At 48.1% G+C, this 13048-nt stretch overlaps 1 protein-coding gene across 1 annotated transcript in view; it reads right to left on the bottom strand.

The window, feature by feature from the left end:
• Positions 1 to 13048, bottom strand: part of LOC139333108 (transmembrane protein 132C) — a 123317-nt gene that overhangs the window by 5284 nt on the left and 104985 nt on the right. Inside the window, exons 6-7 of the mRNA XM_070965386.1 lie at positions 7099 to 7307; positions 2526 to 2799 (exon numbers count right to left, since the gene is read on the bottom strand). Of these exons, the coding sequence (XP_070821487.1) occupies positions 2526 to 2799; positions 7099 to 7307 (483 nt within the window). The remainder of the gene's footprint in view (positions 1 to 2525; positions 2800 to 7098; positions 7308 to 13048) is intronic.

The following is a 13048-nucleotide window of genomic DNA, read 5'->3' as shown; positions in this document are numbered from 1 at the left end:
ACTGTTGCGCAGTCTGAAGAAAAGCGATGCATTGTGGGGCAGCAGATGTCCAATAAGATCACACCACAAACTGAGGAATCCTTTTTAATCTAGATGACGTCTGTGAGTTTCTCTGAGCACAGACGAAGCAGGTGGACGGCGGCACAGGGGACGTGTCTCCGCCAGCGTCCGCTCAGCAGTCGCTGCTCTTCAGCTTCACATCCACGCCGTCCACAGGCACTTTATTAGACTTTCATTCGCTCCCAAACAAAGACTTTCAGCCTTCTGAAGCATTTCTTTCTGTTTCCAAGCGTGACACCATATTCATCCCATACACAAGCCCCTGTGCGATATGCAAAACGATGCACAGAAGCTACTTTTTATTTTATCACTTTACTCAGGCTGTGCAGATCAAACAAGAGCTGCGCTTGGCTGCCGCCCAGCCTGTACCTCCTGTAGGTGGGAGAGAATCCATTCCCTTTGATTAATACTGCTAATCCAGAGGAAAGCACACTTTAACCCCAAACAGGAGCAGGAAGTGACACAATATTCATGATAAACGCCTCTGCGTGCATATCTTAATGAACGCCTCCTCACGCATCACTGTGTGTGGCTCAGGTAGCCGCCGCCGCCGCCAGCGTCAGACCTTCGCACTCGTCATGCTTTCCGGTTCGTGCTCGTTTTGTGAGAGCGTGGATGCTTTTGCGAAGGTGAAGCCACGCAGACAGACGGATGAGACCTTGACGGCGGGGAGAGCATCCCACTCGCATGGACGTCATCAGGAGGCTGATAGTCATCCAGCCAGCCTGGAGAGCCTGACGAAGCAAAGGGCCGAGGGGGAGGACGCGCTCGCCGCAGCGCAGGCGGCGACACACCAGAAAGCACCTGTCTGACAAAAGGAGGAACTAATCCAAGCATAGCAGCAGCGGCGGCGGCATCTGTTACTGTCCCTGCAATGTCTCTGTCCCTGCAGGTTATTTTTCCATCATGTGTCTGTGCTGACAGGGAAGACGAGCGAGGTGCTGTCATCCATTTTTTAAAGGCAATCATTAAACTCGGCTGATTATATGTGGTAATGAAATCTTTACTGTGTTAGCTTTGAGAAAAAAGACCCCCCCCCCCACCCCCCAGCACTGCACTTTACATAGTGTGTCATCAGATTTTGGGAGAAATCTGCACATTAACTGGAGGCAGGCAGAGATTTTCCAACAGAAATACGACCGAAACTTCAAGAGACTCTTGCGACGGCAGACGGAAGAATGACTGAATGCGTGTTCACCGTCATTGAGAGCTGTTTCCGGACTCTCGTCTCGCTGCTCGCAAGACAATGACGAGGAGAGGGAGAAGGACGAGTGGCCGGACCCTCTCTGAGGCAGGGTTCATGGGAATTATGGTCCTAATCTGGGAAGCACACACACACTAGTGCTTGCACTGTGTCATTAAATTCTAATTCTAAGCTTTACAAAAACATAAAAACAAGAAAAATTACCATAAATAATAAATAAAAGTAGACTCGATACAGTAATAATGACAAATGAGCTATGAATGAATAAAACACAATAAAATATGTGATGAAAGTTTCTGGAATCTCACTGGAAATAAAAAGATTCAATTTTCAAGATATTACAAAGGTGCTGAAAGCTCGACAGAATGAATTCACACGATGGTCAAAGGTTAGTTTGTCATCAGAGATAAAGATCTCTGCAAAGGGTCTGATGCAACATGAGAGGAAAGTGCTTGGTGGAGGGGTTTGCATCCACGATGAACGTTTTGAGGCAGGTTTTAACATCTGTAAGACAAGTTTGTTTTTTGACCTGTTAGTCGGGAGTCGTCTGCATAGAAATGAAAATGGATTTGACCAAGAGGCGACATTTAAATGGAGCCATACGCCAACTCAGTGCTTAAGACTTTCAGCTAAACTCATGGTCAGATCAGAAGCTGTTCAAGATCCAGTAACCATAAAACAGATGTTTCAGCTGCTAAAAGAAAATCTAAGAAGTGCTGTGAGCTGTTGATGAGCTGCGACCTTTTTTAATTTTTCCCCAGGAAGGTTTAGGGTTTAGATACTGGGTGGAAGATATTTAAAATCAAGAGATAAACAGATAAAAATGAGGATTTGGTGATGGCAGCTTCATTTCAGTGATGAGGTCGGTTAAACGCGGATTCAAATGCTGCAGGGTGCAACATGTTTTATACCAAAGGTCAGCGAGAGCCTGCCGAGGAGGAATAACTGCATTCTAACAGCTCGAACATTATTAGAAATAAATGATAAAAACTCCTCACATTTAGAAACTGAGGCCTTAAAAAAGGCTTCTGTAAGGAGACGAAGGAGACGAATTCTGATCTCTTTGTTTAGCCCGCCTCAACCAACTGCTGAGTTCAAGAACAGTTCAGCTTTATTACAGCGTTGGCCTGATTTTGGTCGTTTTAGCTGCTTTTTCAACAAATTCTGATTTAATTTAGCTCACCAAACGAAGTGCTGAGATTACCGAGAAGCAAAATAAGAATAATTAGTCCGCCCTCCTTTCAGCTAACACATGGCCTACCTGGATGGTGGTCATCCCCATGTCGAGTCCCACCAGTATCCTCCTGTCCAGCAGCTGTGCAATCTGGGAGTCCTCCACCTTCAGGAAGTCCCACACCAGCTCTGTGATGTCCACCTGCCAATCAGTGCCCAGCATGAAGCTGGTCTGGCCTCGAGGATCAGCTGACTCCGCTACAAAATGGGTGAGGACTCTGACCATGGCGTGCTGGTACTGCAGAGTGCAGCTTCGTCCTCGTCTGTCTTCATCTTCATCGTCCTCGCTGTCCCGTGTTGATCTGGCAATAACAAAAAACCTGATGTGTAAACAGGCAGTGACATCACCAGGTCAACACCTGAATTTGTCCAAAACTTTGTCGTGTGATCAAACTGCCAAACTAGACATACTAGACAAAACATTCCCATCATCCTCAGCTGTACTGTGTGTTTAATGCTAATCAGCATTTTTTTTAGCATGCTAACAGGCTACACTGAGATGGTAAACATGGTAAACATCACACCTGCTATATTTGCATTGTTAGCATTATGACTTTAAGCATGTTAGCATGCGGACATTAGCATTCCGCTAACATGGCTGTTACCAATGAGCCTGTATACCTGTTCCAAACAGGTGTTTTTGGGGCATACCTCCTCTTTGAAACGTGTTGCTGCATCAGATTCAGACTGATGAGCTCAGACGTTAAATCTATTGTCGTTGTGCTGCTTTCAGTTGAGTTCGTGTCAAAAAGGATTCAATCATCTCACAGTTTTATTTATGTCTTACACAGCATCCAGACTTCTTTTGGAATCAGGGCTGTAACTCAGGCGGGGATGTTTACCCGACAGAGCTCCAGTAATGATGCAGGATTGTTGATCAGAGCACTAAGAGAGGATCAGTCCGGAGCACGGCCATCATTTTTCTTCCTCGTTCTGGAGCGGCCAGTCTGAATTCTGGATGTACACCTCCTTACTGCTTTACTTAATAGCCTCCCTGATTGCTCTGTTGCTAGCAAATCTAATTTTATTACTTCAGGCAACAAATCAGCCAGCAGAGGCTCAGCTCTTTCTCACCAGGAAAATTGCTTTGAGTATGACAAACTACCTTTAAATGGATACAATACAGCTGCGATATCATTAGATTTCGCCCATAACAGTTTTTTTTATTTTGCTTCAACAAACAGCTTTATGAAAACAACAGATAAAGCAGCCTGAGATGTTGAGAAAGCAACGTTTGAACGGTTGATGTGGGAGAATAAATGCTGGTGCAGCTGCTCAGCCTTCCACGGGGGCACAGTCGGGAGCATTACAAGCAGAAAAGCGTTTTGTCAACAAAGCTACTAATCATATACTGTACTGCAGACTTAACAGCCGCCTTTCCGTCTAATCATCGACATTTGTTCCTCTGTCTGTTGCACACAAACACACCAGCAAAGGTTGCGGTCACGATAAAGCAGAGAAGAAAAGAAATGAATCTCTTAAACTGTTTTTCTTGTGATTATTCGCTCCGCTTGTCTCGTTCGGTCTGAATCCCCTGAGAAATGTGACTGCGAGCGAAGCCATGAGAATAAAGACGTTAGCTGCACGCTGCAGAGAGGAGCCGAGAGCACAGGGAGGTCTGCAGTTAAGGCTTGACACCTTCGCCGGCGGGACCAACGGACGTTTACAGAGGACGCACTGGATGAAAGGGATTCAACAAGTGACGCCTCATCGGGCCTGCGTGGGTGGGATTTGATTAGATTTGATTGGCAGTGAGTAAACAAATTCACCACCTGTCAACGGAATTTTTTCCAGATCCTGATTGGTGCACAGAAGCGCGTGACGTCGCCGCTTTCCGACTGCGAGCTGAAGGAACGTCAACACCCTGACGAAGGACAGATTCGGAGCAGGGATCAGTCTGAGGATCTGCAGTCTGGGCTTCGCTCGGCAGCGCGGACGCGTCTCTGAATCACGGCTGAAAGTTTCATTTTTAAAACTATTTTGGAAAGAGCAGATTAAAACAGCAGATCAGCCCGACGTGACACATCCGATGCATATTCATGAGCGCCGACTCTCTTTTATGTAATTTTCCACACAGATGTGGAACGCTGCAGCACATCCCCCGCTGAGGACGAGCTCCTGGTTGACAGTATTTTTAGGTCGGTGAAACATGGAGCGTCCTCCCAGGTCACCTCAGTCCACGCAGGCTAATGAAAGGGCAACCTTCAGACTCCGATCCAAACAAAAGAGCTGCCAGCTGAATAACACGCAGCACTGACTCACACATCCAGGCTTTATTCCAGCCGACTAACAAAGTTTGTCATTTATGAATTTTTTACATTTTTGTTCCCTTTCATAAATTCCTGCTCTCTTGTCTCTCCGCTCATTTACATATTACATACAGAGGAGAAAAAAACACCTGCCGATGATTTCACTCACCATCTTCCAATTTATTCCAGTGGCAGTAATTGAAAGTTTCCCACCGCTGATTGCTTTGGTGAAATCCTTTTGAGTCACACTGCGAATGTTCTGAGCGTAAACACACTTTGTTATTTGACATTCACGGCTAATGAACTGACAAATGGCGCTGATGTTACAGGAGTGCGTGCTTAGATATGGACTGAATCAGTGTTTCAAGAGCAGGTTTCTAAAGACATTTATGCGCGCAGGTATCAGTCAGGTGCAGCGGATTCAGGAATAAACAAGCCGATGGTGAAGTCCAGCCATAAATCTGATGCGCCGGCGCTTATGCAGCCATCTCCAAATCTAATCTAAGGTTAATCTAATAAACAAATCACACCGAGCACCGAGAACAACCTGCTTCACAAAGCAATTCTTCTTTCCGCTTCATTCACTTTCAAGCCCGGTTCTGACTTCAGAGGAGATGCTGCATATTAATGAGTGTGTGTCACGCTTATTTCTGTTGTGCCCCATGGATCGTGCGGCGTATTTGTTTTGGCGTTTTGCTGCATTTCATTTTCTGCTACAATAACATGACGAAGGTCATTTGGACAGAAATAGGCGCCGCGGCTTCTGTATGTACAGAAATGATCCATCTGACAGCGGCTGATTGTTTCTCATTGTTCGAGTGTTGCAGCCGCTCGCTCTACAGCAGAGGGCGAACACACAGCTTCAGACACGTCGGCGTGCGTGGAACAACACGCAGTAACAACAGCAACCGAGAGAGATTTCTTAAGACAGCACAAAGCAAAAGGGGAAATAGGAATCTGAACATACTGAGCATATCTTGAGAGACGTGTTGGAGGAGTGGTGCACGCCTGAGTGCTACGCCTACACTTAGGTTTGCTGTCTGCGGAGGCTTATCTTGTCCCTGTTCTGACAGGGCTTAGGGAGGGAAGAGGTGAGCCATACAGGCAGCGTCACTCAAAACCTGTGTGAGGAGGACTTTGCAGCCATCCCACTTACAGGCCCGATGTCTCTTTCCCTCCCCGCCTGCCTCCACGGCGTGCCGGTCTGGCCGATAGAGGACGGTCCCGCCGCTTGCTCCTCGTGGGCTTATGGACGGTGGACCGATGCCCATTCTCGCCAACAAGCATAGTGCTGCTTTGCAAGGTCACGCCTGTTATCCCGTGATAAACAAAGACGGGCGGAAGACAGGGAGAAAGAAAGCAGCGTGCAGCCCATCAGCGGCGGGGCTGGCGTCAACAATGACAACGCAGCCCGGCTGTCCCCGCTGATAAAGGCATAGCAGCAGGCGGGAGAGCAGCAACATCCCCGACAAGCCACAGCATTAGTCGCAAGCTGTACCTCTGTCACTCAAAATAAGAGGGGAGCAGGGATAATTAGAGTCGCCACACTGCTGCGTGGGATGACTCCGAGTCCAAGTCCAACCTCGACGCTTTTCCAGAAGTAATTACTACAGGTAGGCTGATAGCTGCTCCATCAACTGATGGATTTCAACAGTTGCAGAGGAGCACTACACAGCGGCGTTGGCAGAGGTGCTGATAGTGATGAGGCCCCGGGGGGAGCTCTGACCTCCAGACAGCTCTAATAATGTCCCGTCCTACTGTCGACTGAAGGCGCGATGGCAGGCCGCCTTAAGCCGGCCGTAATGACAGGCCGTACTGCACAGGTCAGCCATTTTGTTATCAGCCAAAAACTGTCAGCAAGAAGTCAGGAGGAGACAGGTGGAGAGGTGTTCAGTCACACGTCTCATCATTATCTTATCTGAGGCTGCCACTGCTGAAATCGAAGACATGACCTGAAATAAAGGCTGTTTGTTACGCGGCGAATCAAACCCTGCTGATGAGCGGCTGCTGCACGCGAAATCTACGAGAGCGACGCGGAAAGAAGTGCATTACCTCTCCACTCGATCCGTTCAATGACAGATGACACTGAGCAAGTGAGAAAACGCAGGATGTTGAAAGACTGAGTCAATTTAGGTTTCATCCAATCAGACAAACACATACCTTCCAATGATTTATCTGCCGTTAATAAACATAAACATCTGCTTCTGTTTAATCTGACAAACGCAGAGAGATGGCGGCTGAACCAGAAGATGTTTCATCAGTGAGCGAGCTGACGACTCGCCTGGCAGACTGAAGGCGTTCGGTGAGACTCAACGCCTCGTACCTGCCGGCCGGCCGCGTGCAGCACCGTACCTCTGACTGCTGGCCATGATGGGCACCCGCCACCCTTTGATCTGGCTCAGCTCCGTGTCTGACACCTCGATCTGCAGGGGGAGCCGAGGGATCCACACGTTGAGCTCCAGCTGAGCGCTCAGGTATCCGTAGGTGAAGTTCACCATCATCTTCACCTTGCCCTTCATCTCCTTGCCGTTGACGAAAACGTAGTCACACCTGTCTGACACCTGCGTGGGAGGAGAGGGGAGGATTAAGAGAGACAGTGTTTAAGCCGAGCTCTTGTGACGGTCGGCTCGGTGAATGTACTGTACGGGCCGGCCTGCGCGTTGATTAGAAGGCTTTACACTCTGAGCTCTGCACTGATACACTACTCCTATAACTACTTTGAACAAGATGAAAGGTCCTCTGTCTGCTCCACACTCAGGAAAAGAGGGAGGGGGGCGGAAAGGACATCTTTGAACCTGAGGGAGAACAGGTCGTGGTCTGCGCCTCCATTACAGCTCTGCCTACAGCTAAAAGAAGGACCAGCAGATGGAAACTAGTACGAGGAGAGCAGTCGTCTCTGGGTAAAATGACCGAATTCAAAGCCATCTGTTTCATAAATTGCTTTACAAATGGAATGAGCCGGCCAATTTTGTCCAAAGACACAGCTCCATGTTGCTCACTGTGTTTGAAGCCTCCCCCACGCTTCTGTCTTCACTCGTACCAGCGTTTGATTAATGTCCAGAAACTCCGCTCTGGCTTTCTGTCTCCGTCTCTTTAAAAACCTCATGATGCGGCGTGCAGGCGTTACAAACACACAGCGTGCACGAACGCATGCAGAGGACCTCGAGGGGGATATCCAGCAGACACACACACGCACACGCACACACACGCACACACACACTCTGAGAGGTAATTAATCAGCGTGTCTTAAGCAGAGATACGCTGTATTTTTGGGCTCTCTGTCAATCCCATTGATCCCATCATCTAGCGGACGACCGCGGCTGGAACCAGATGGAATTAGATGGTCTGGGGAAATATCTTTTTTTTTCTGTTATTTCTCCACAGCGAGATAAAACCATAAACAGCCATTCATCATGAAGCCGTGGAGGATATCCTCTGTGACCAGAAAACTTTGTGTGTGTGACAGATTCTATTGCTTTGTGGGAGCTCCCTCCACTTCACGTCACCTCCAGCAGATTCTTCTCTGGAAGGTGAATTTGGACGGTTTGTATAAATGAAAGCAGATGTTTGGAGACTCGCTGCATTGATTTTACACCCTGCACTCAAACTCGTGGCCTTTATGTGCTTGAACACGTGTTTCACAGTGTCGGCTCCATCAGAACAGCCATCAAAGGCCTTCTAGTCGTTCCCTGTTTGCATCCATGCAGATCCACCTGTGCGCCGTCACTAAACAAACGTGATGTAAGAACACGTACCGCGACGGCGATGGTGTGAACGCATGATGTCCTGAAGGTATTCATTCATTCATCCTGTCACTTTGTCTTCAATTTTAAACAAATCTTTTCATGTGTGTGTGAGGAAATGTGTTTTTTGATGATACTAGCGTGCTAACGTTAACAGTTGTTTTGTGCTCCCGCTCACTCTGCATTTAAAGAAAGGAGGAGCTGGAAATGATGAAGAGCAGTCAAAACAACAGGACACAGAGTGGTTTGAATCACAGGCACTGAGTCAAAGTCTTCTTCTTCTTCTGAGTTTTACAGCAGTTGGCATCAATGTAAGTTGCATTACTGCCCCCTGCTGGACGTAACAGCCCCACAGTGAAACCACGCTGTCCATTCTGTACCTCAGACTTAACTGTGTGCGTTTGTGTAAATCTTCCCCTCGGTGTCTCATCAAGCTCGTCTTTAGAGACGTGCGCCACGTTCAAGGATCCTCATCTAAACCCTTTCTGACATGTCCTGTGTAACAGCACAGTTAACGGCCATGCAGATAAAAGTCGTGGTTCCTTCTGCTCTGCCACCGTTTCCTCGTTTCTCTCCGTCTCTGCTCTGACTTTTCCTTCTTGTTGGACACTCTGCAGATCCTGCCTGATGTCTCCTCCAGGTGCAGGCACTCTGCTTGCTCTTCTTCGCGCTCCCTGCAGCCATCGTTCTTCCTGCATCGCCCACATCTTCTGACTCCTCTACAAACTGCTGCAACACGTCCACCTTCCTGGCAACAGGAACATCTGAGCGGAGCTGTCTCACGGCCTCACATGGCACACGCAGTCAAGAAATGCTCTCTCTGGTAATTATCCTTCAGAAGCCAAACGCCGGAGCGCCGTCCTCCGTCTGTCTCAGAGTCCTGTCAAACACCTCAGATATCCTGAAATGACTCGGCCTTCGCTGACAGCGCTGACCGCTGCTTTCTCTCTTCCCTCTGATCCCAAACACTCCTCACAGATATGATCTCTAAATTCACAGATCTTCAGGGCTCTGGCTCTCTGGCTCTTTGATTCTCGCTCCACGATGATCGACTGGTTTCTCGTCATCTTGACCCATCAAACATCCTCCAAACAAACTTCCCTTCATGTGAATCCTTAAAAATCCTGCGTGTCACTGCAAACATCCCCTTTAGATAAACCTCTCTCCTCACTGACTCTCCTTCTCTTTTCATTTTCAAATTACTGTTAAATTCGCTGTCTGACTCCTGCTCTGACACCTTTTCCTTTATCCTGGCTGCTGGAGACGAACTGATGTGACCTCCGTGGGACTTTGGCTGGCCTGAGCTGCAGACGAGCACCTCCTGCTGCAGGTAACCTCCAGACCTCCGGCGTCCTGGTGCCAGTCCTGAACTCTCCAGCGGACACGTGCAGGATCCATGGTATTTGCTCTACGTTATTCCAGCCAATAAAGAGCACACGTAGCAGTACTAATGCTGCGCGGCGCTGCAGCCTAACAGTGACAGAGTTGCTTAATGAAGCTTCTGAACGTTTCTACAAGGGCGGCGCTGCTCCCCTGGCTGCAGTCAGTCATGGAGCAGATTGGGCTCCCAGTGCGAGCGTGTGTTTGAACTGATAAAGACGTCAGAGGAGTCCCTGCTCCTTATCGGTCCTCTCGCTGCACTCAGCCGGCTGACGGCCTCTTCGTCTTTGACTTTCCTCACAACTTGAGTCTCTGACGTGTGAGAGCGTCAGGTCAACGGCATCTAACCAGGACGTGAACGATCAGTACAGTCAGTTTAGGGAAAGTGTGTTAAACGAGTGGGATTTATTAACATGCAGCTCATTAACTACCTGCTGGCGTTTCTTTGATCTCCTCCCAAACGATCTAAGCAGAAACAATTATGGAAAACATGCATGGAGCCATCGCGGCACATTACGCTGACGCCGTTACGCCGCCCTGCTGTGCCGTATTATTGGCCGACACAGCTCCAAATCAATATTATAACATACAAAGACACCCCCAATTAATCAGCGGTCCCTTTAACCCCTTCTGCACCCTCTCGGCGGGAAGTGCGAGGGTGGGGCTGTCTCTGCGAATTACACCCCCACCGTCATTCTGATTCACAAAGTATCATAAACGTCCAGGAGGATCCGCTGCCACATTAATCAGACACATTAGGCAGCTAACGGGAGAATACTTACAGAGGACATTAAGGCTGTCTCTGGATCTAGCCCAGGAAATTAACAGCTCACCAGACAGACAGAATCCACGGCAGATATGAGCGATGGGAGAAGGGAGCATGACGGCGGGGTGAGCCCGTCTCCAGCTCGTACACAGAGTTGGCTTGACAGAAGCAATTAAGCCGCTCAGACTCCTCTGCATAAGCTGCAGCGCTCATTTCAATGCGAGAGGAAGGTCTGTAAATATTCTAACAGCCCTGCTGGAGGCAGCGCTTCCGCCGTAAGAGCCTGCTCGTAGCACGACCTTGAGCGAGTACGTTCCACGGTTAACATGGAAACGCATTAATACAGAACATAACTGTGGAACGTGTCTGTGCTGTTGATTTGCTGTTTCTGTGTTCCTGTTACGAGCGAGCGACTGCAGCACGTTTTCTTTCTGTAAGAAAAAAAGTTTTTAGAGTCAAAGGTGACGACAGAAACAACACATGCCAGAAAACGGAAGCATGAAGAGAAAGTTTGGAGCTTTCTGTTGAAAGAGTGACACAGAAACAAGCAAAAGGATTCATTTCAAACTGAATTCACATCGTTTTAAAGCTGCAGTCAGAGTTTATTTCTTCTATAACTGTGATCACAGCACTGACTCAGAAGCCATTTACTCCTGTTTTCAAAATGTGACCTGTGTCCACGCTCGTTATCCAGATCAGGAAAAACACGTCACCATCAGAACGTGATCGGATGTGTCTGAGCACGAGTGGAGGTAATAATCTGCAGCACGGCAACACTCCAGGACAAACTGAGTATTTTCATGCAAAGAAAGTCATAATTAATTCACAAAATAATGAAGAATTTGTTCATAAAGTTTCTCTAAACTCAACAGCTCAGACTTTTGAAGGCAGTCTGGGGCTGATTTGCCTCCTCTGAAGGATCTGATCTCAATGCGCACTAAAGACACCGGCTGTAAGCACAAAGATCGGATCATTTAGTGTCTGGAGAACTTATCTGGACACAGATCTCATTTTAATAAACTGGAAGAGAAACGTTATGAATTATTTGGCCCCATGTTTGTGGCCACCAGGACCTTCAATCCAACGTTCACGCTCTGTTTTTGGTCTTCACCGTCTCCTGAGGGAAACATCTGGACTGAACGTCTCCACGCTGACCGCACATGTGTTTGTCTTCTGTTTCTGTCCATTCTGACAATGCTGGTCTGTTTGTATGACTACAGGCTGTCCTTCAGCGTCCTCTCCTGGAGCTCAGAAGCCCCTGATTCAGCTGCACGCTTCTGGAAGATGAGACCCTCGTTCATCTGGAAACATCTGCTTATCTTGCTGCTGTAATCTCTCCTCAGCTAGTTGCTAACCTTGAACAGGTGGAGGACAGCGGCTGAACCAAAACAGTGCGCTGAAAGACGCTTGCCTGCAGGTTCAGCCCTCTAAAGCGTCCTGGCTGCAGCCCACAGAGCTGGAACATGACCGTACATGTGCAGTATAGCAGATGAGCCATTAGATGCTCCTGTAATCCAGCTCATCCCGCTCGGCCTCGGTGAAGCGGGCTTTGCACACTGGCCCTAAATTGAGCTGTCAAAACTATAAACCCACAAAGAACAACATGTGCATGCAGAATAATGCAGAGCTTCATTTCAGCCTATACACGTCAGATGAGATCCGCTGAAGCAACGCACTCCTGCAAAGAAAAAGCGTGTGACCTGAGGTATTTCTTTCAAATTCAGCATAATTATAAGGCCACGAGTGGATAGAAGAAGCATAATCTAATGTGTGCAGTCATTCATTATTCAGGTTTAATGTCACTGTGTGTTTTCGCTAATTCCCCAGGTCAAAATTAGATAAATTAGTCATGTTTACATACATGATTAGAGGAGAGCTTCGCAGTGAGCTTCCTCTGACCTGCAGATATCAGCGGCGGAGCTGAAAGCTCTTCTTAAACATCTCTGCTGGAACTCACTTAACCGTCCCCGACTCGCTCATCACACGCGATAAAGTGGATCGATGTGGCAAAATCTGCTCCTCGAATTTTGATTTTGCTTCATTACGGCTCATTAGCGGACATTACGCGGGCCTGACTCGCTGCATCCTTCCACCCTTTCTGATCTCGACAGGCTGACAGGAAGCGCGACTGGAAGGAGCTCTGGGCGCAGCGGCGAGCTGCTTCTCGATCTGCCTGAGCCTCTTGGAAACAGACCACAGACAACGTCACATCTCCTCTGCTCTTCCTTCTGTAGATCATTACAGAGTCATTGAGATTCTGCTGGAGAGCGACTTCTTTTGTTTGGAGAGCAAAGCCGCTGATACCCGGCTCCGTTTTCTAACACTGTAAGGGCCTGTTTATTGTGCCGCGCCTGGTGCCCCGGGTTTGAAAGGGGCTCTAAAAATAAAGGCAAACTTGAGCAAACTGTCAGCA

Source organism: Chaetodon trifascialis, chromosome 6 (genome assembly GCF_039877785.1).
Source record: "Chaetodon trifascialis isolate fChaTrf1 chromosome 6, fChaTrf1.hap1, whole genome shotgun sequence".
Taxonomy (NCBI): Eukaryota; Metazoa; Chordata; class Actinopteri; order Chaetodontiformes; family Chaetodontidae; genus Chaetodon; species Chaetodon trifascialis.
Note: the sequence above shows the minus strand (reverse complement) of the source record. Positions and strands in the feature narration are given on the sequence as shown.